This window comes from Lycium ferocissimum, chromosome 5 (genome assembly GCF_029784015.1).
Source record: "Lycium ferocissimum isolate CSIRO_LF1 chromosome 5, AGI_CSIRO_Lferr_CH_V1, whole genome shotgun sequence".
Taxonomy (NCBI): Eukaryota; Viridiplantae; Streptophyta; class Magnoliopsida; order Solanales; family Solanaceae; genus Lycium; species Lycium ferocissimum.
The window spans coordinates 32,872,877-32,895,737 of NC_081346.1; the positions used below are offsets into that span (position 1 = coordinate 32,872,877).

Here is a 22,861-nt window from a genome sequence, read left to right on the forward strand (position 1 = left end):
TACTTGATGTAATGAGCCGACTTGTACGCAAAAAAATATATTAAGTTCTATATAAAATATTGATATTTTGGGGTTTTAAAATATAATTAATTTTTGCCCAAAGTATGAAAAAAATGTGATTTTTGATAGCTTAAAAAAAGAAAAAAAATACCCCTTTCTGTGCGTGAAAGGACCAAACTTAAAAAGTTATAGTTTGGTCCTTTCACGCACAGAAGAAGCCTAGTTTGATTTTTTTTTTTAATGGGTTAGTTTGATTCCCAAATTTTTTTTTTGGGTTACGAAAGTGCCGGGCTCACATAATTAGGACGTAACTTCCAGACCATCAGTGATTGTAAAGTCATTTATGTTGGTCACTGAATACCATTTCTCTGTGTATTATATTCTGAATCTTGAGAGATAAATGTCAGGGCCTGAATGCTGCGAGAACCCACCCAATTTGAGCGCAAGTAGGGGACAGCGAGGAGGGTCTGTATTAGAAGTTGGAGGGTTCAAGACATACGTATGTGGTCCTTCCAATTCCAAACACGCCATCCTCCTTGTCTCTGACGTTTTTGGTACCCCCTCATTAACCCCCTTATAGCAGCCTGTCTAACTGGGGTCTGCTCCATTTACACTTTGATTTCTGTTTCTTCCCCCTTTTTCTTTTGTATTGTATTGTAGTTAGAGTTGAATGCTAATTTATTAGTTGTACCAACAATATTACAACAGTTAGAAGAGCCCCAGCAACAGGATGTATGGAATGTTAATCAAGTTCTTTTTGTTCTTGTATTTTCGTTGTTAGAAGTTATTCCTAGTTTGCTTTGAGTTTTTCAAAGTTCAAGCAAATTGTTTAACAAATACTCCATTTGTTATGGAACAGTTAGCCTCTGTTTGGATGGTGGTTTCCTGTGGTTCATTAATGTACGGTATGGTATGGTACAGTATAGTGTTGTATTGTAATGCCTTTGTATTAATGAACACTATGTTTGGATAGACTGTATCGTTTATTGTGGTTTAATAACACTTTTATTGTTTGGTTTGACTCTATGGTATGGTCTTTGTATAATAACATGTAAGTTTACTAAAATACCCTTAACTAATATAACTATGTAAAATATCAATAATTACTAGGATAACCCAAGTAAAAGATAAAATAATAACTGTGTTCATCTCTTCTTTTTTAGTTTGACTCTTTCAGTTTAAAAGAAACAAATCACAAAGTTGCTTGAGAATATTTATATCATTAAGATGTTTTTATATCATCTTGATTACTTAAGTTGGCTGCTGGACTAAGTTCCATCCACAAATAGATGGGAACTTTCAGTTACGCCTTCATTTTGTTGATTTTTCATTCCTTGACCGTTATTATCTAGTAGGTTACTTTCATGAATGTACAGAGCATAAGATATTAGATACCTAATAGATTTTATCTGAAATAAGTCCCATATGATTAGCATATTTGACTCTACCATTCACATCGATGTGATGATACGTTAGAGCATTGCCTTGTATATATCCTACATTCAATCCTAAACCTCATATTCGACAACAGAACTTAAAATGAGAAGTATCAATAATGAGAATAGCATTAGTGATTTTCGCCACAAAAGGAGTTCACCAATGGAGGTTCACCAATGGAGGAACAGACCACTGCTCACGTTAAAAAGGAGTTGGAGGCAAAATTGAAGGTAGTAATTTATATATTAATAAAACTAGGGTAAAGGATAAAATAGGAACTTTAAGTAATAAGTGGGGGTATAATGGGTAAATGAAATACGTAACCACGGAAAAACCACCAAATCCGTGGTTACAAAAATTGAGGTTTTTCATGGTTGTTTAACCATGGGATTACCACGAATTTACAATACCATATCACGTAATTTTAAGAACAGCGGAAACAAACATGGTTTCATAAAAAACCATACATTAATGAACCACGGGAAAGCACCATCCAAACAGGGGGTTAGACGTATATCAGGATATATGGAAGGATTAACTTCTTTTTTTGTTTCTTTATTTTTATTTTGGAAGACAATCTCTTATGGTCTTAATTCTTCGCAGGTTATGAAGCCCCAAATCTGAGGTACACATTGCTTCTTTGTCAAACTTCTATTCTTACTTCTCAGACGTTAGAATGTCCTTTACAACCACAACTCTTCCAGAAAATGGGTCTAATTTGGGTAATTCAGGGTGTGTTCGGTACGAAGGAAGATGTTTTCTAGGAAACCAAGTTGGTTTCTTACTTATTTCTAGTGTTCGGTAAGTAAGCAAGAAACATTATTCCAAAAACATTTATGTATAATCTAGCAAAGCACTATAGGGGTGCGATGTGGTGGGGAGTGAGGTTCAGGAGGGTGGGATGGTCTAGGGGTGGGGGAAGACAATGAACTTAGAATGTCACTTATGGAACTTGATTTCCCTGCTTCCATTAGGGAAGTCATTTTCCTCACTTTTAAGGAACTTGTTTTCTTAGATAATATGGGTAATTCAGGGTGTGTTCAGTACGAAGGAAGGCAATGACGCCCGAAGAATGGAGGTCGAGTGTAATGATCCACATACGAAGCGAGGGCGATATCCGGAGTTGCAACAACTATGGGGTATCGAGTTTGCTAAGCCATACTACGAAAGTGTGGGAAAGGGTGGTGGAGATGAGGGTGAAGAGAGGCGTATCTATTTCGAGAGAACCGTTCGGATTAAATGCGGAATCGACTACGAAGCTTCATCCGTCTTGTAAGGAGGCGGTGGAGCGAGTATAGGGAGAGGAAGAGGGACTTACACGTGGTATTCGTCGACACGGAAAAGGCTTACGACAAAGTTCCGAGGAGATCATGGAGATGCTTGGAGGCTAAAGGTGTGCACCGTGGCATACATTAGGGTGATCGAGGACATGTATGGGGAACGAGACCGAGAGTAAGGACAATAGGAGGTGACTCGGAAGCACTTCCCGTTGTGATGGGGTTGCGTCGAGGATCGATAACTCTTAGTCGTTTTTGTTGCCTTAGCAATGGATGAATTGACGCGCGTATTCAAGGTGAGGTGCCATGGTGTATGCTTTTCGCGGATGATATAGTCTTGATCGACGAGACTCGTAGCGGCAGCGCTTTAGGCGGAGGGTTGGCGTCGAAACTGCAGTGTAAAGGATTTAGTTGAGTAGGACCGAAGAGTGCTTGGGTGCGAGTTTAGTGAAGCACCTCGAGAGGCCGGCGTGGAAGTGAGGCTTGGTACCCGTGTCATCCGGAAGAAGACAAGTAGTTTCGGTATCTTGGGCCTATTATACAAGCGGTGGGGAGATTGACGATGATGTCACACACCGTATTAGGGCGGGGGTGGATGAAATGGAGGCTCGCTTCCGAGTGCTATGTGATAAGAAGGTGCCACCATGACTTAAGGGCAAATTCTACAAAGTGGTGGTTAGGCCGACTATGTTGTATGGGGCGGAGTGTTGGCCGATTAAAGATCTCTCGCGTTCAAAAGATGAAAGTTCTTTCGAGATGAGAATGTTGAGATGGATGTGTGGGCACGCCGGGAGTGACGAGATTAGGAATGAGGCTATCCGGGACAAGGTGGGAGTAGCCTCGGTGGAAGACAAGATGCGGAAAACGAGACAGATAGTTTGGACATGTGAAGAGGAGGGACACAGATGCCCCAGTGCGGAGGGGTGAGAGGTTGGCCATGGATGGTTTCAGAAGAGGTAGGGGTAGGCCGAAGAAGTATTGGGGAGAGGTGATTAGACGGGATATAGCGCGATTCTGACTTCGAGGACATGACCTTAGATAGGAGGGTATGGAGGACTCGGATTAGGGTAGAAGGCTAGTAGATAATAACGTTTATCCTTTCGTATTAGTAGTCACTTTATCGCGATATAAGTTCTTATGCTTTGATTTCTGCTACTATTTGTTATTCTGTATTTTGATTATCTTATTTTATCTGTGATAGCTACTGCTTCTTTACAAACTGCTTCATCATGGCTTAGTCGCTTTCGTTATTTTCATTTCCATATCGCTTTGAATCTCTTGGCTTTATCTAACCTCTTTTTATGCTTCTATGCTTTTATGATTTATATTGAGCCGAGGGTCTTTCGGAAACAGCCGTCCTACCTTTGTAGGAGTCAGGTCTGCGTACACTCTACCCTCCCCAGACCTCACGTTGTGGGATTTCACTGGGTTGTTGTTGTTGTTGTTTTCTTAGATAATATGTTTTCTAAAACATTTTGGCCAACGGAAATGCCTATCTTAGTATCTTTTGGTTAACTCAACGGAAGAAGTTGGGGTCACCATTATTTGTGTTTGCAGTAATCAAACTGCGAGAAGTTCCTATTCTAGCTTGGGCTTATCATAATATTCAACTGCTTTTATGTAGGAAGCTTGCTGACAAAGTTGCAGCTGAAGGATACTATGTGGTGGTTCCTGATTTTCTTTATGGTGATCCTTATAGTCCTGAAAATACGGAGAAGCCTTTATCAATCTGGATACAATCACATGGAACAGTATGTTTTCAGTATTTGTTGAAACTTAAATCTTTGTCTTTTCAATAGCGTAGCTATAGATTTGTCTCTTGAGAGTTAAAAGGAGGTCATGCTATCTGTATATATATCATTTGTCAATTCATTACGCTGATCATGCTGGGGAATGTTCCGTGACATTTGTAGTAGCAGACTTACGACCATGCTTTTTAATTTGTTTTTGTTAGGATAAAGGATTTGAAGATGCAAAACAGGTTGTTGCAGCTCTAAAAGATAAAGGTATATCTGCAATTGGAGCTGCAGGGTTTTGCTGGGGTGGTAAGTTTTGAACCTTATAGTTTTAAGGTTATTTAACCCTCTCCCATACAAGGATGTAAAGTGTCAATTTCTTGTGATTGTTTGTGATCATGATCTTTTTTCTTAACAGCAAAGGTGGTTACTGACCTAGCTAAGTCTGATTACATTCAAGCTGCAGCGCTATTGCACCCATCATTAGTCAAGGTTGATGATTTCAAAGGTATGTCTGTTATTACTATAATCAGCTGTGATCAGATTAAGCTATTACTGCTGATTTTATACCGATTTGTTGCATATGAACCCATTTCATTTGATATTCTCAATGTCAATTGAATCCTAGATTTTATGTGCATTTTTTGCATATGCTATTATTAAATTGGGCATTGAGATCCAGATGATTTTGTACTCTGAAAACTTCATATAGCTGTTTTCTATTCAACCACGCATCAATCCACTTCAAATATGAATCTTGCTAATTATTTTATGAATATCCCTTGGTTTTGAGAAATTGGTATTAAGTGTTGTTTGAATTCTGATGACTACCTTTAACTGCATCACCATGACATCCTTCTTTTATCTCTTTCTTTTTTTAACCTTTTTTCGGCTCACCAACTGATGATCCTTATTACTTGCAGAGGTGAAGGCACCAATAGCTATTTTAGCTGCTGAGATAGATAAAATCTCTCCTCCGGAGCTTATTAAGCAGTTTGAAGAGATTTTATCATCAAGATCTGAGGTACATGAACATCAGAGTTCCATTATTAGGCTTTTTTGGTCATTCTGAAAAGATTGATATTAGAAATAATACCGTCCTGTTTGTTCAGGGGATGTACCTCAATAAGTAGGTAACTAATTTGATGTATCTATCATTGTGTCTTACAAGATTTTAGATTTACCCTTTGCTTTGCTTTCTTGCCTTATGTAACTATAGGTGGACAGCTTTGTCAAAATATTTCCTAGTGTTAAGCATGGGTGGACAGTGAGATACAATGTTGAAGACAAAGAGGCTGTGCTGCGTGCTGAAGAAGCCCACTGCGACATGTTGGATTGGCTTACCAAGCATGTCAAGTGAGTGCGAAGATACCTAGCAGTTGCCATTTCCAGTTAAGAAGTCTAAAAATCTGCCATCAGAATAATTATGTAGCTAAATATTGATGTACTCCATGTTGTAGCTCTTGTTTGATGAGATGTTATCTTGCTATGATCATCTGAAACTTACTGCATGCATGTCTCAAATTCTTTATCCTGATAATGGTTTAATTAACATGTCATTCTGCTACTGCTTGTCAAATGTATCTGTTATGAGTTCTTTCCAGACTGCAATATGCTTTCACATCTGAAACACCGGTGTGGCCTCCTGATGGTGTGGAGGCCAAAAATGACAGATATAAAACCGGCATAAATAGGCAGAGGGTGACAATTAATACTCAACTATTGTTGAGGATTTATCACTGATTCTGGCTGTTAAGTTTTTCTTGTACGCGTGATTTGCGGGTAACATGATAATTCTTAGCTACATAAACCTACATATGCACCTGCCCTTAGTACATTAATATGACAATGAATGTGATAAAATGATCTAAAGTCTATGTTGGTGGGACTCTTCAAAAATTTCAACGGGTGCGTGTCGGATTCTCCAAAAGTAGTGTATTTTTGGAGAATCCGACACGGGCGAGGCACCGAAAGTGAAGAGTCCGCGCAACTTAGCCTAAATTCAAGAAGTGTTCTAAAAGACCTTTAATCTCTTAGAAAACAATATGCAGTTAGCTAAGAACAGAATACAGTAAAAGTAAGGAATCCATATAGGTGATACCAAGTAGTTGCAATAAAGCTTAGTTGTTCTAGTTACATTTGATTTGATATTTGTTAGAAGCCTTTCAAGAGTGCAGTCTAATCTAACTAATTTAGGGTGTGAGACACAGTTGATTATGTAATTTTAGAGAGAAACTAGATGAAATCAAAATTCAAGCAAGTTTTCTATTTGATTCAGTTAATCTCTAATATAAAGGCATTGCTTCAGGTACAGTCAGAAGGGAAGTGAATTTAGCAGTGTCCGAGGTGCCTGTTCCTCTATGTGACTTGACTATTACTTAGATGACACAAGCAAACAACTACAACGAATTTGCAGTATGCTTCATCAGTAACTCCATACAATGTCAGTGTAGTGACTCTACTTTAGAGTTATGTTCGCTCCATAAACGAGACATAAGATGTCCGGTTTAAATCTGTTCAGGACCATGTGTATGATCGCCAAGTTATCGGACATGCCTTCCCAACTTGCTGAATGGCCTTAAAATTTTCTTAATCTAGGTGTAAATAACCTGGGACAAAACATTCAGAAATCTGTCGATAAGTCTAATAGCCATGAAGAAGGCGGAGCTACCCTTTTTCAAGGGAAGTCGATTGACACCCCTTCATTGGAAAATTACACAATGGAGATAGGAAGTATTCTTTTATGTATATATACTATATGTTGAACCCCCTTGGCTTCATTGTGTGTTTTACTTCTTTATATTTTAAACCTTAGTAAAAATCCTGGCCTCGATATTGGCCAGGAACAAGCGAGTCGTTTATCATAAGCATAGCTTAATGGGTTTCAACTAGGGCAGAAGCATAGAAGTGTATTGCTTAGAATATCTTCAGGTGCTAGTTCTCCATCAGAAAACCAATGTGCTGCGTACCTTCAGAAAACCCAAATTGCTACATTTTAACACATAGATTTGTCGGGAAATTAGTGCAATGGAAAATGAAGTTTCGTGGGTCTGTAGTTAACTCAAGAAGGGTTTAACTTTATATAAATCTACGTTTAAATTTGTTTTACACTATCAATGTAGTTTAACTTGTTCTTGTAGGCTACTGTTTGTTTTTCAGGTTACTAACCCAACTTATTGTGGATGGTCAATTGTAGTTATCTTTTAGGTGACATGATTGTGTAAAAATTCTTTTATTCTATCGGTGTATAAAAGTTAAAACTCATAGTAAAACAATCCATAGCAGTCATGTAAGTATTAGACTTTTTTCAGTAGTCCAGTAATAAACAATCCTTAGAACACGAAAATAAAATGTGACCAGAGTATGCACCCAGCTTAGTACAGCTCCCAGCCTCAATGTTCATTGTTGAGGTAACTTGTTGGGTGATTCATCCCTGACATGGGCAAAGTTGGCGGATGAAAACCATACTCCGGTGCAAACATATACTCATATGATAAGGCGGGTTACTAGCTTCTCTGCCATATAGTCCATGGTAAAGATGTGGCAGCTGCCACAAGTGTAGAAGAGACTTCCTCTCTCGCTTCTTTAGTTACATGGTCATGAATGGATCCATGTCTTTTGTGTATTCTGCAAAAAACGATCCCTGCAAATTGCTTTAGGTGAATAGGTGGCACATATATAAGATTCAGGTTCGTGATACTTCTTATCTGATTTTCTTAAGTCAACCTCTTTCAGCTTCATCAGAATCACAAATCGTTGTGACGAAGAATCTTGATTCTTTTTCTTCTGTCCAACTTCAGTTTTGCCCTTGTCCTTGTAGGAATCAGGAGCTGCTGCATTTTGTTGATCAGGTGCAGTATGTACTTGTTATAGGATATGAGTTCTGCTTTCTTTCCTAGTTTGTTAATTGTATTTGTGACTATCGTGAGTATAAAAGGATCAAATCCTCCTTTAATCGTAGCCAACTTTGCTTTTGGATCATACATAACATCAAATACACCTAGTATAAGAATCTAGCATTAAACTTTCTTTTTAAAATGGCTCAGACTTCATCAATACTGTAGAACAATCATGGGACTCATAAGAAAAAAAACACAGATTAAAAGTATTTGGATCATTGACATGATTGTATGTCAGTTCAAGTGAACCCATTGTCTTAGTAGAACCATACATTTGTGTATAGAAGAAAGTTGAGAATTTTTTTAAGAGATGTGGGTATTAAGGTGCTGTCTCGGTGTGTAATGACCTTAACTGAAGGTTTATGTGATTTGACAGTTACACAATAGGTATTATTATATGACTCTCTTTTTTTTTTTTTTTTTTTTTCTTGGTTGGTGTGATTTTACAGTTACACAATAGGTATTATTATATGATTCTCTTTCCCTTTTTTTTTTTTTTTTCTTGGTTGGTAAAGCTACAAACAGGTTTAACTGAGAATTCTCATTGAATAAGGCCCTTTAACAGTAAAAGGACTATTTGACATGAAAATTGATGGATAGAAGATAAAAACGATCTTAAACAAGAGAATTATACCTTCGACTTGTGATGAAATTCTTCAACTCTTTTGGACAAGCTTTGCAACAGTTGACAGCAATCTCGAGTCCATCCTGAGTAGTTCAGTCAGTCGTCTGCAGATGCCACCATAATCCAGCACATACTTCGTGTAATAACTAGTTAAACCAAGAAAGCCTTGAGAACTTTCATTGTGGTAGGCCTACGACAGTCCACCTTGTTGCTAGGGTCCGTGGAAACCCTCTCAACAATGATAACATGCCCCAGATACTCTACCCTTGCCGGCCAATTGAGCACTTTGACTTTTTGGCAAAAAGAGCCTACTCCATCAAAATGTCAAACACTCAAGTGGTCTATATGTTCCTCCAAGGGCTTACTATACACAAGTATATCATCAAAATGTACCAAAACAAATTTTCTTAGTAGTGATTGGGATACTTCATTCACCAATGTCTGGAAGGTGGCAGGTGCAGGCTAACCTCGAACTTGTAGCGGCCCATGTGGGTTCTGAAAGCAGTCTTATGCACATCCTCCATCTTCATTCTGCTTTGGTGATATCCAGCCCTTAAGTCTACCTTGGAAAATATCACTAAACCTAGTAACTCATCTAGCAAATATCCACAATGGGAATAGGGTATTTGTCTTTGATAGTAATCTCATTCAACTCCCTGTAATTTACACAGCTCCTAATTATCCCCAACTTCAATCGTGAATAGATGAGCTATGATAGTTTGACTCTTTCTCAACAGCTTACCCATTGTGCTTCCACCAAAATATTGAGTTGCCCACCTTCAGGAATAGCCTGCAACACCACCTTGTTACTCTTCTTGCCAACGATCACACGCTTTTTCTCATGATTAAACTTAGTAGGATTAAACTTCTTCATCAAGTCATTTTCTAGCACAATGTCATAGCCTCCTAATTTGAGAATCCTGAGATCTTCTTTAGATGTCTTGCCTCTGATTTTCCATGTAAAACTAGAGCAAGTGGAACCGCAAAACATGTAATTACCATAACAAATAAACTGAAATAGTTTAGTTTTTACTTCTGTCAATATTTCTTTTCGCTCTTTTGGCCATGCTTTCCGGACTTCAAACCACTTTTGTCTCAGTTTATAAATCAATCAGTGTGGTATAATTAAATGGAGTCTATCATCTATACAAGAAATGACACGATCTAATCAACAAGATAAGAAACTCTAACTACTATTTGCAACTATTGATCCTTTTAGAATTTTGGTTTATTCATTCCATTGTGTATTGGGACAAAGTCTTGCATTAAAAGTTGATAAAGATGAAGTATAACGATATATATATACTTTTAATGGTATGAGATCATTCAAGAAAGTGGAGCAGCCTGGGCCAAATATACCTCTGTACTATCGGCGAAAGGCCAAATGTAACCTTCGTTATACTTTTTGAGTTCAAATATATCGCTACCGTTATACTATTGGTTCAAATATACCCCTCCTCCGTTAAAATTGTCCAGGTTGGACATCCAGTCCTACATGGCATCGACATTTAATGAGGTGCATGCCACCTCAGCACCCCTAACTCATTTTACCTCTGACCTCTATTTATTCTTCCGCCATTAAAATTTTCTTTCCCTCCATCACCTTTTAACACAAAAGGTAGTAAAACAATAAATACCAAACACCCAATCTGTAGGCACTATCTAGTCCATTACCCATATAATATACTACTAAAAAATCCATCAATTTGATTGCAGTAGGTAGAAAACGAAATGGAGAAGGGGAGTGATGGGTTTGTGAGAGCTCATCAAATTGATTTAAGAGTTTGGATGAACAAGTGGAGAGGCAGCATGGACTATGGGAAAGAGCAGCAATAAGAAGAAACCATCGGATGATTCGTGCATTAACTACTCTATGCTACGGTGGCAGCCGCCACAGTCACCACCGCTGCCGCTTCCCTCTCTCTATCTAATTACCCAAGCAAAGACACGATTGGGAAATTGACCCTTCCAAACGGAGTATTGACCCTTCCAAGCTCATTAACAGTGCTTAAGGTGTTTACACGTCGCTGGAAACGGAGAAATAACATTCCAGCGAAAATGTGGCCGTAGATTCACCAATATCGGAAAGTTAGCCGGAGATTCCACTTCGGAGAGAGGCATATTTTAGTTGGTAATGGTGGCGGAGGGGAAGAAAATTTTAATGGTGAAAGAACAAATAAAAGGGAGGGGTAAAATGAGTTAGGGGTGCTGAGGTGGCATGCACCTCATTAAATGTCAATGTCATGTAGGATTGGATGTCTAACTTTGACAACTTTAACGGAGGAAGGGTATATTTGAATCAATAGTACAACGGTAGCGATATATTTGGATCCAAAGTATAACGAGGGGTATATTTAGCCCTTTTCCAATAGTACAGGAGTATATTTGACCCTTTCCGATAATATTATCAGACCATATTAAAAGTGTCTGTAATTTATTTAGTAACACATTCAGCACTAAGGATGTTTGGCATGGAGGAAAATGTTTTCCAATTTCCCATGTATGATTGGTCAAAATGTTTTGGAAAAAAATTTCTCTAAGAAAACAGAGTCCTTAATGAATGAGGAAAAAGACTTCACTAATATAAGTTGGGAAAACAAGTTTCATAAGTAACATTTGAAATTCATTGTCTCTTCCTCACCACCTAACACCCCTAATCGCCATCCCTTGACCATCCCACCCCCCGCCACCCCCAACCCCCACTACCCACTCATCCCAGCCCTATAATGTTTTGCTATATTATTACATGTAAATGCTCTTTGAATAATATTTTTTGGGTACTTAAAATAAGAAAGAAACCACTTCTTTTCTAAGAAAATATATCTTTTCATACCAAACACACACGAAGTCGCTTCATACCTAACTTTTACTTTCGTTTAGTACGAGATAACTATGGCGTGGCAAGAATGGAGGTGCTGTCACTAGAAAATTTATTTTCAGGTCATACATAACTCATAAGTGGTTAGACCAAAATTCAGATTGATGAGGAGCTTAAGTCAAGCATGGCCCAGGCGACAAGTTCTGGTGACTATCCAGTAAGCATTGCCTTAGAGAGAGCTGATGCGCACGAGAACTAAAAGGCGCATTTGTTTTGACCATCTCATTACAGTGTAGAGACTATTAATTCCATGCACTTTTCTTCTCCTTTTTATCATTGCTTTACATTTTTTTTGCATTTCTATTTGTTCAAAGCGGTCGATGTTTCCACCTCCTTTCTTTACTTGCAAGGCCCTCTACTCTTCTTTTATGGAAAGAAACTAACTTTAGCAAAAGACGAGATGGTCTAGACTTCTTTTCCTTTTCAGTGTTCTTTTCATGACGAAGACTTATAAATTGACCATACTCACTCGAAGTTAGCTAGCTTTTGCATGCAAGCCCTTTATTTTGCAATAAAGAACCACATATTAACAAACTATAAAACTACAGGACTTAATTAGTGCAATTTACAAGGGTATATATATCGCGTGATCCATCGATGTTGATGGAGGATAACATGACCTTATCTGTGGACATAAACATTTATTAATTAATTTAATAATTAAAAAGGAATATCGGGTACGTCCTGACTAAGCACAATTAGCAGATTGCTACTTTTGACTAGTGTAGTCAATTAAGGTCACTACAGAAGACAAAAGCATAGTAGAAGAATAAAAAAAGATGAGACAGGACAGGCAGCATAATGAAGACACGAGGGAGCCCGACACTTTTTGCAAATCGTTTAGTTCGGTACGCTCCTCAAGGATCCACAACAATTCAGAGCAGTTGCACTAGTGGTTGGAAGTTTGAAGTTTGCACAAACTGAATTACCCAGAATGTTAGAATTTTATTATTCTTATGTGTGGCCCAATTAATGTAAAGCCCATCAGGGGCGGAGCCAGAACATTTGATAAGGGGGTTCAAGAAAATTAAAAAATAAACACGCGAAGAAATCAAAACAAACACAATTCTCTATTGAAAGTGCAAGTATATTACTACAACTGTACACGACGAGGTTTCATTCCTTGAAATGTTTTTTATAATAACATCATTAGAAATCCTATTAAACACATCTATTTCTACATAAGGCGCCAAGCAACCACTAAAATAACTCTCATTCATTCGACTCCGCAAGTCATTCTTGATAAACTTCATTGCCGAAAAAGTTCTTTCAACGGATGCAGTGGCAACTGGCAAAAGCAAGGCAAGTTTCAGTAAGCGGAATACAAGAGGATAGTTTGAATGCTTCTCTGTCTGAACTAATCCTTTTGAAAGATCACAAAGTCCTTTTAGATCGAAGAACCTTTCATCAAGATCACGAGCATCAATAATGTAACTCGCAAGTTCATTCTCAAGAGCCCCCATACTAAATTCATCAAAGTCATTAGGATAATGTTCAGCCATTCTCATTATTTTCCTGAGATCAAAACTAGAAAATGAGTCAATTGGATTTAAACAAGCAATTCCATGAAGCAAATCAGTCGTTACTTCGTCAAAACGATAAGAAAGCTCTTGAATTTGCCAATCAATAACTTTGCAAAACACTTCAACGTAATAATGGTGTGAGACAAGACAACAAAGCAAGTTTACGCCGTGATCTCAAAGAGGTAAAGTACGGCTCATCTAAATTAGGTATCAAAATTTGATACTTGATACAAAATTTAAATACTTTATCAATGAGCGAACCCCATTCTTCCTCCCTTAACTTTTGCAACCTTTTCTTTGCTACTTGAACAAGTAGCATGGCATTTGCGATATCTTGCTCCTTTTTCTGTAAGCATTTGTTAAGCTCATCTGTAATTGCTAAAATATCTCTCATCAAATGCAATATGAATGCAACATCAAATGTTTGACATGCTCTAAGAAATCCCATTGCCTTGGCACTTTCATCTGGACAATGTGAATCAACAACAATATCATCAAGTACATCAACAATTGAAACCAAACATAAGAATAAAGTTACTAAAAGATTTGTAGTGGGATCCCCAACGAGTATCACAAGCTCTAGTAAGACCAAATTCTTGATGCAAGCCTCTACCAGTTTCAAGTTCACCCATATCTAATGCCTTTTGAACTCTTTTCTTTTGAGATTCTCGATATTCATCCATGCGTTTAAAAGAAGCTCCCAACATATTCAAAATACTCGAAACCAATAGTACAAGCTCCTCCACTTCAACACACTTTTTATAAACCGCAACAAGACTTAGTTGAAGTTGATGGCAAAGCAATGAACAGAATGAGCCGATCTACTTTCTTGCCTAATCAACATTTTAAGGCCATTGATTCTACCTTGCATATTACTTGCCCCATCATAACATTGTCCACGTACATAAGAAAGACTCAAGGAATGTTGAGCAAGTAAATTAACAATTGCTTCTTTTAGAGATGATGCACAAGTATCTTGAACATGAATAATGTCAATAAGTCACTCCATCACAAATCCCATTCTATCAACATATCGTAAAACAACGGCCTTTTGCTCCTTGCGCGACACATCAAAAGATTCATCACCAACAAGGCAAAGTAATCACCATTTAATTCTTCTATGATAGCCTTAATTGTTTCAATTTTGCATGCAGTCACAATTTCTTTTTGAATCATTGGAGAAGTCATCAGATCATTTTGTGGAGCATGTTTCAATACAAAATCTTTAATGTTATCACACCTTTCAGAATACCATGAAAGAATTTCAAGAAAATTACCTCTGCTAAGTGATGATTTAGATTCATCATGACCCCGAAATGCCAATCCTTGATTCAAAAGAAGCCTTACAACATCAACTGAAGCAGTTAAGCGGAGCCGATACTCATGCTTAAATTGAGAATCTTGCCTCACAAGTGTAGATTGAATAGATTGTTCTTGTCGCACTAGATCTTCACAATTCTTTCTTGCCTGATTATGAATGCTATTTCTGCCACCAACATGTTTTTTAAGACTCTTCTTTTTTTGCCAACTCCTAAACCCTATGGTCGAAAATACATCACCCCCTCCTTGATGAATATTATCGTCTGCAAATAGATAGCAATTCAAACAAAATACTGCATCTTTACTTTCACTATACTCCAACCAATTAGAATATTCACTAAACCACTAAGGATTAAAACGACGCATGTATCTAGAAACTTTTGTTTTAGGATACGCTTTAAGCCGAGGTTGACAAGGACCTCTCCTAAGGTATTCTCTTCGAATGACATCACGATGATTTGGATGAAAGTCCAAGATTTGAGTTATTTCACCCGGATCATGCTTTAAAGAATTCAAATCAAATTCTTGAGAAGAAAGCAATGGTACTTCTGAGTGGTTGACATTTTCTTCTGGATTAGGTTGATCATGAGAGTCCAAACTTGATTTTGGAACTTTGGTAAAATAATTCTTCACTGACTTTTGAGACTGAATTATAATAAAAAAAAAAATAGTTAGAATTAAAGGCACAATGTCAATCTTAAAAGCCAATGAAATAAAGCCTATTTAAGGACATCTAACTGTGAGAATAAAAACTCAATCTTGTATATAGCAATACAACAAAAAATAATCAGTAACCTTAAGCATATCCCATTTCAAATGCCTACAGATGATCCTATATTATGAAAAAACTCTACCAAATGTCTCAATAAGCAAGAAAACAACTTAACCACAATCCAGCACACATAAAAGGGAATTGATTACTAAATAAAAATCTACACTTCGATTCTTTTATCAGCTAAAAATAAATATCTGGAAGACCAATTTTGCAAACAAACAACATTTAAGAATTAAAACAATCAAGGCTTGGGGTTCATGGATGGAAAATGGGTCAGCGACCCATTTCACAAAATGGGTTGATTAACAACTAACAAGAAACAATAATGGGTATGTTGTGATTTTGAGTATGGTGAAAAAAAAAAGAGAAAAAAAAAAAGAAAAACCTTGGAACTGGAAGCCATGGGCGAAGGCCCAAGAAGATGATAGAGTAGGCGCAGGGGTGGAGAAGATAAACAGGAAAGGACCTTTGAAGTTTGAACAATAAAGGCAGCCAGCAGCAGCACAATTGAGTTGACAAAGAACAATGTCAACACGTTTTGAAATTAGGGATTCTTTTATCCTAGATGGCTCACGTTTTTATTTAATAATAATAATAATAATAATAATAAATAGAGTCCAGCACGACGTCGTTTCTGTTAATTTTTTTTTTTTTTTTAAAGGGACTGGATGAAAAAAGTTAAAAAGGTGTCGTTGCCGAGAATCGAACTCGCAACCGCGGGCTCAATCATAGGCGCCTCATCCACTGACCTGAAATCTCCATTATGTTAAGGGGATGCAAAAATAATATTTATACATGAATAAAAAAATTCACCGTATATATATAGTGCAATTTTCCAATGAAGGGGGTTCGATTGACACCCCTTGCACCCCTGTAGTTCCGCCCCTGAAGCCCATAACTAATATTTAATTACCAATAAATCTCGTCCGTTAGATCGGTTACTTGATGGGGTTACTTGATGGACGTACCGGATTAAGTGACAACTCCTATAAATTGGTCCTCCTTCCACCCATTAGGGTTACCACATATTCTCTATACCTTTTCCATCGCTGACGGTTGTGGTGACGTAAGGCTAGGGCAAGGAGGTAGAAACCAATTTCTAACTAACACTTCCGCTCTTCTCTGCGATAATATCTTCCGCATCAGGTATGTTTTCTGTAACGTCTCTCTGTAAGATTATCATGTTCAAGATCCTGGTATGCATTAAGTTAATCTTACATATCAGAAGGGAAAAACGTATGAAGTAGAGAAGATATATTTTGTTTTTTGTGTCTCTCACCAAATCTCACCAAAGGTAGACCTCCAAAATATATAGGTACGAAAAGTGACTGTTCAGAAAAAAGGAATAAATCAACCCAATGGTTATGACCATAATGACTGAATAATGGCTCACTTAATTGTATAGGTTATAAATCTGAATAACGGGTCACTTAATTCCATAGGTTACAAATCTGAATAATAATAATATGGAAAGAATCTGGTCATATTAATCTAAGGATATATTTGAACAATTTTTGGGAGCCCAAAAGAGCAAAAAATAAATTTCACAAAACCATATGTGAATTGGGCCTCACGTATACCCCGCGGGGGGGGGGGGGGAGGCAAATCGACTTGTTTTGCCTACGAAGCCCAATTCTCATGTGCACGAGGCCTCTCGCTTATTCTAGCCCATTTACTATCCCAATAAAGTTCTTCTCAATATAAAGTGGAAGGAAAGACTTTCCACCACCTATGAGGGACATTTGCATTTCATAGAGAATAAAAGAGAAGTAAGAAAAAAACCCACAAGGAGACTTTAGCTTTGCATTACCAATAAAGACATGACTAAGTAATACATAACTCTCACAATCTCCCACTAATGCAAATAAAAAATAAGAATAATTTTTGGACAAAAGAATGAACATGTACTTAAGTGTCAATATCTTTCGATTTGAATTAATACGTAGTGAAATGAGGCAACAACAAACATCGAAAAAGTGAAGTACTCTTGAACTAAATGGACATGAGTTGAGACCCCCAAAACACATGTTATATCCTTAACTTTATGCAAACTCCATGATACTCACAAAAGTGCTTTTATAGTCATGCACACACCTTGGGTTTAATCAGTGCTTTAGAAAGATGGCCTAAGCCTTTCATAAAAGGCAACCATACCTTTACACTCACATAGGTGATTTCATCAAGTCTATCTCAACATAGACCACCTTAAGGCTATGGGATCATTAAGAGCAAATAAGCTTAACCTTATAAACACTACTACACACCATAGGGGTAGGAAATTTAGTGTATATTGATGGCCTATATGGCTTTGTTTGAGCACAAATGAGTATCCACCATATTACTCCAATCCATAGGCTTTAGGCCCATCCCCCTCTACGTTTCAATGATCATCTTCCTTGCTAAACCCTTGGTTAGAGGATCCGCCAAATTTCTTTTGGACATTACATATTCCAAGGAGATAACACCATGTTTCAACAGTTGTTTAACTGCACCATGTCTGATGCGAATATGCCTCTTTTTTCCATTGTACACCTTTGTTCTTAGCAATCCCAATTACCGCCTGTGAGTCACAATGTAAAGAGACTAGTGAAGCTTGTCTTCCCCACAACGGCACATCTGTCAAAAGGTTTGTTAACCACTCAGCTTCTTGCCCTGCCAACTCAATAGCAATAAACTCAAATTCCATAGTTGAACGTGCTATACAAGCCTGTTTGGAAGACTTTCATGAAATAGCACATGCACCCAAAGTAAACACATAGCCACCGTGGAGCTAACTTCATCATTGTCGATTACCCAAACTTTGCATCACAAAAACCTTCTAAAACAACAGGAAATTTATTAAAGTGCAAACATCAATCCATAGTACCTCTCAAATACCTTAACAAACGACGAAGAGCAGTCCAATGTTCACTACTGGGACTAGGGCTGGGTATATTTCGGTTCAAACCGAAAAAATCGACCGAACCAAACTTTTTTTAACTTCGGTTTATTCGGTCCTGTTCGGTTTAATTTATGGAATTTCTACAATTCGGTTCGGTTTTCAGTTTACGCAAATTCTAATTCAATTAAATCAAACAACCGAATTTTAGCAAGCCATATTTTTCATGAAACATTACATATATCCATAATATATTGGGCTCACTTCACATATTACATATATACATAATATATGAAGAATGAGGCTAACAGAGAGTAGAAAAGGGAATTCTTGGAGGTTGGTTGCTTTCTCTGGGTTGTTGTTGTTTGTTGCTTTCTTTGTTTGGCCTATGATTTCTTTGACCCTATCAGATGTACTAGTAGTCTAGTACTGCTTCCTGTTTCCTATGAGCTTAGCAGACATCGCTTTAGTTTTAGCTTATGCTTGTTAAAAATTGCTAGAAATTGTCCAAACTCCTACTTGTGGCGGTGGGAAAGTTTCCATATCTAAACCGAAGAAACTGAACTGAATAAACTGAACCAAAATTGCAAAAACCGAACTGAATCGAAGTTATTTCAGTTCGGTTTCGGTTCCCATTTCTTAAAAATTGAAAATCGAAAAACCGAACCGAATTTGTGAAACCGAACTGAACCGACCGAACGCCCAGCCCTAACTGGGACTATGAGTATATCTACTCAATCTACTAATTGCATAAGCAATATCAGGCCGATTATAGTTCATGAGAAACATTACACTCCCAATTATTTTAGCATATTTAGTTTGAGAAACACTAGATTCTTTATTCTTTCTCAAGTGTATGCTAGGATCATAAGGAGTTCTTACTGGAGCAACATCAAAACAATCAAACTTTTTCAACATTTTCTCAATGTAATGAGACTGACACAAAGAAAAGCCATTAACAGTTCTTTTGTTTTTAATTCCTAAAATCACATCTGCTTCTCCAAGGTCTTTCAGTTTAAACTTAGAAGACAAAAAGTTCTTAGTCTCAACAACATTCACATTAGGGCCAAATATTAACATGTCATCCACATATAGACATATAATCACACAATCAGATTCTATCATTTTAGAATAAACACAGGTATCAGAAGCATTAACAAAAAAATCATCATCCACTAATGTACCATTAAACTTTTCATACCACTTGTTAGGTGCCTGCTTTAGGCCATACAAGGACTTTCTTAATTTGCATACTTTACCTTCTTGTCCTGGGACCATAAAACCTTCAGGTTGAGTCATATAGATCTCTTCCTCTAAATCACCATTTAGAAAAGTCGTTTTAACATCCATTTGGTGTACCACTAAACTATGAATAACGGCTAAGGCAATAAGAGTTCTAGTGGTCGTTATTTTAGTCACAGGAGAATAAGTATCAAAGTAATCAACACCTTACTTTTTGTTAATGCCCCTAGTTACAAGTCTAGCCTTATATTTATCAATTGTACCATCAGTTCTCAATTTCTTTTTAAATATCCACTTGCTACTTATGGGTCTAGAACTTTAGGCAAATCATGCAATTCCCAAGTGTGATTAGAAACTATAGAGTCTAATTCACTTTTAATGGCCTCTTTCCCAAAACATAGCATCTATTGACCTCATTGCTTCATCATAAGTCTTAGGGTCTTCTTCCATTAAGTAGATAGATACTAATTCATCATTTAAAACATCAATATCACAATTCTCAGTCAAGAAAGCAGTAATAAAATCAGGACTAAAACTAGTCTTAATTCTACGTCTTTTACTTCTTCTAAGCTCAATTTCATGATCATTATCAACAACATTAGAAGAATGTACAACATGAGAATTAACAGACATAGATGTAGAAGCATTATTTTGCACATCACTAGGCACATTATTTTTCAAAGGAAAAACATGCTAAAAAAATTATGCATCTCTAGATTCATAAATGGAATAATCATTCAAAGAAATAAATCTATAAGCAGCACTATTTTGAGCATAACTAATAAAAACAGTGTCAAAAGTCTTAGATCCTACATTTACCATTTGAAATCAGGTAGACCAACCTTAGCCAAACACCCTCACACTTTCAGAAATTCCAAGTTAGGGGAAAACCCTTTCCACAATTCATATGGAGTCTTGTCTAACCTCTTATGAGGGACTGTATTAAGAATATAACATGCAGACAAAACAGCTTCCCCCTACATGTTGTCAGACAGACCCGAATTTTAAAGCATAGAGTTCATCATTTCCTTAAAGGTTCGATTTTTGCGTTCAGCTACACCATTTTGTTGGGGAGTATAGGGAAAACTAAATTCATGTATAATACCATTTTTCTCACAAAAATCCTCTAGAGTATTGGTACTATATTCACCGCCCCTATCAGATCTAAGTCTATTGATTTTCCTGTCTAATTGGTTTTCAACTTCTGCTTTGAATTTCAAAAACATGATTTCAGCCTCATCTTTAGACTTAAGAAGATATACCTTAGTGTATCTAGAAAAGTCATCAATAAAAGTAATGTAACACCTTTACTAACAGTGTTCTTGAAATCACCTAAGTCTGAATGTACTAGTTCAACTGTTCAAGCAATTTTATCTTTCTACTAGTAACAGATTTAAATGGTTTCTTAGCATGTTTTGCTTTTATAGACACAGGACACTTAGAAAATTCATCAACTTTTACAGTAGGAATTAATTCTATTTTTCTAAGTCTTTTAATAGAAACAATATTAACATGACCTAATCTACCATGCCATAAATCAACAGACTCAACAATATAAGCAAAACTGGAAACATTTGCATTATTGATAATCTCTTGAACAATGGTCAGTACAAATAAGCCCCCACTAAGATACCCCTTCCCAACAAAGTCTCCTCCACGAGAAATAATTATTTTTATCAGCTTTAAAAACAATTTTAAGGCCTACTTTGTTAAGAAGTGCTCCAGAAACTAAGTTTCTACGAAGGGAGGGTACATACAGAACATTGTTCAAGGCTAAAGTTTTTCCAGAAGTTAACTTAAGCAGGATTTTTCCTTTACCCATAACTCCAACAGTAGTGGAGTTACCCATGTAGACACACTCACCATCAGTAGACTCCTCAAAGTCATGAAACGCTCTCCTTATTAGCGCAGAGATGCGTTGAAGCGCATGTGTCCAGCACCCAATCAGTCTTGTTAGCCACCAGATTCGCCTCAACAACGACAGCAGCAATCACTTCATTCCCCTTAGCAAGATTGGCTTGGGCAGCACCTTGTCCTCTCTGTTTTGAGTTCTGCCCTTATCTTTGATTGCACTAAGCAGCCTTGTGACCAAGTTTCCCACAGACGAAACAAGGTCCCTTGAACTTCTAAATTTGGTTCTTCAGCTTGTTGAAGTGATTCTTCTTCTTCCCATTTCCCTTTTTCAGAACTTTCTTCTGTTTGCCTTTGAACTTGTCTTTCACAACAGTGCTAGAAGTTTCCACAAGGTTAGCTTTATGAGAATTAAGGGAAAGAGCTTCCATCTTATCTTTGAGACGGTTTACCTCCTCAGTCCTCATGTGACTAGTCAGTTCCTGGAGAGTCAAGTCTTTCTTCTTATGCTTCAGTTGGTTCCTGTAATCACTCCAAAAAGGTGGGAATTTCTCAAGCAGAACATTGGCTTGAAAAATCTCACACATCTTCATGCCCTCAGTAAGAAGATCAGCAGTCAAGTTCTCATACTCATGAACCTGTTCCATAATTGGCTTATTGTCCACCATCTGGAACTTAATCCACTGGCCAACAACATACTTGTTCTTCCCTGCATCATCATCACCATATTTCTTTTCCAAACTATCCCATATTTCCTTAGCAGATTTGTTAGTAACAAATAATCAAACAGAGGGTTAGTCATATGGTCCAGCAGATGTCCTTTGTTATCCTTTGCAAATTTCTTTTTTAGCAAAAGTCATCAAGAAGAATAATAGCGACGGAGAACTACTACTAAAAGTGTTTGAAACATCAGTAGCAGTGTTACGAAGATCAACAGGTGGTTCGTCAAGCAAAACATAATGAACTTCTAATTGTTCAAAGAAAATCAAAAGTTTTTTAGACCAACGTTCACTACAAGAAAATGTCAAAATTGTGACGGAATTTTTGAGACGGATGAGTCCGTCACAAATTGTCACGGAATTTTGACGGATTCGTGACAAATTAACCTCATCTAGACGAAATTTTTTAAATAGTTTTTTTTTTTCTATAAAAGTTCTGATAGTGATGGATTTGTGACAGAATTGTAACAAATATTTAATATAATTTTTGTGACAAAAAAATTTCCGTCACAAAGTTGTAGAAATGAAAATATGTGACAACAAATTGTCACAAGTCCGTTACTAAATTTGTATTGATTGTTCTTTCCGTCACAAAATGTAAAAATATAATAAAATAATAAATTCTTAACTTTGTGACAAACTATTTTCGGTCACAATTAATTTTTGACATCTTTTCGATTCAATCTATGAAACATTTGGTC

General features: G+C 37.0%; 4 protein-coding genes across 5 annotated transcripts in view; 1 reads left to right on the top strand and 3 right to left on the bottom strand.

Moving 5' to 3' along the window:
• Positions 1-400: 400 nt before the first annotated feature.
• Positions 401-6,994, top strand: LOC132058374 (endo-1,3;1,4-beta-D-glucanase-like). 2 transcript variants are annotated; one of them, XM_059450901.1, is made up of 8 exons: positions 401-554; positions 2,041-2,062; positions 4,339-4,465; positions 4,669-4,759; positions 4,869-4,958; positions 5,374-5,474; positions 5,670-5,806; positions 6,759-6,994. In XM_059450901.1, exons 1-8 carry the CDS (start codon positions 401-403, stop codon positions 6,814-6,816), a joined length of 780 nt encoding a protein of 259 aa, XP_059306884.1. In that variant the 3' UTR covers positions 6,817-6,994. The 2 variants fall into 2 exon arrangements, with proteins under 2 accessions (XP_059306884.1, XP_059306885.1); XM_059450902.1 differs by lacking the exon at positions 6,759-6,994 and having other exon boundaries at positions 4,869-4,966; positions 5,382-5,474; positions 5,670-5,937.
• Positions 6,995-12,922: 5,928 nt separating this feature from the next.
• On the bottom strand, positions 12,923-14,058 carry LOC132057731 (uncharacterized). Its single transcript, XM_059450337.1, has 3 exons — positions 13,941-14,058; positions 13,607-13,840; positions 12,923-13,494 (listed from the first exon to the last, which is right to left on the bottom strand). Exons 1-3 carry the CDS (start codon positions 14,056-14,058, stop codon positions 12,923-12,925), a joined length of 924 nt encoding a protein of 307 aa, XP_059306320.1.
• An 830-nt stretch (positions 14,059-14,888) lies between these two features.
• Positions 14,889-16,060, bottom strand: LOC132056726 (uncharacterized). The gene is made up of 2 exons (XM_059449043.1): positions 15,856-16,060; positions 14,889-15,340 (listed from the first exon to the last, which is right to left on the bottom strand). The coding sequence occupies exons 1-2, from the start codon at positions 15,871-15,873 to the stop codon at positions 15,041-15,043; spliced, it is 318 nt and encodes a 105-aa protein (XP_059305026.1). The 5' UTR covers positions 15,874-16,060; the 3' UTR covers positions 14,889-15,040.
• A 5,656-nt stretch (positions 16,061-21,716) lies between these two features.
• Positions 21,717-22,861, bottom strand: part of LOC132057733 (uncharacterized) — a 5,293-nt gene continuing 4,148 nt past the window's right edge. Inside the window, exon 4 of the mRNA XM_059450338.1 lies at positions 21,717-22,196. Within this exon, the coding sequence (XP_059306321.1) occupies positions 21,717-22,196 (480 nt within the window). The remainder of the gene's footprint in view (positions 22,197-22,861) is intronic.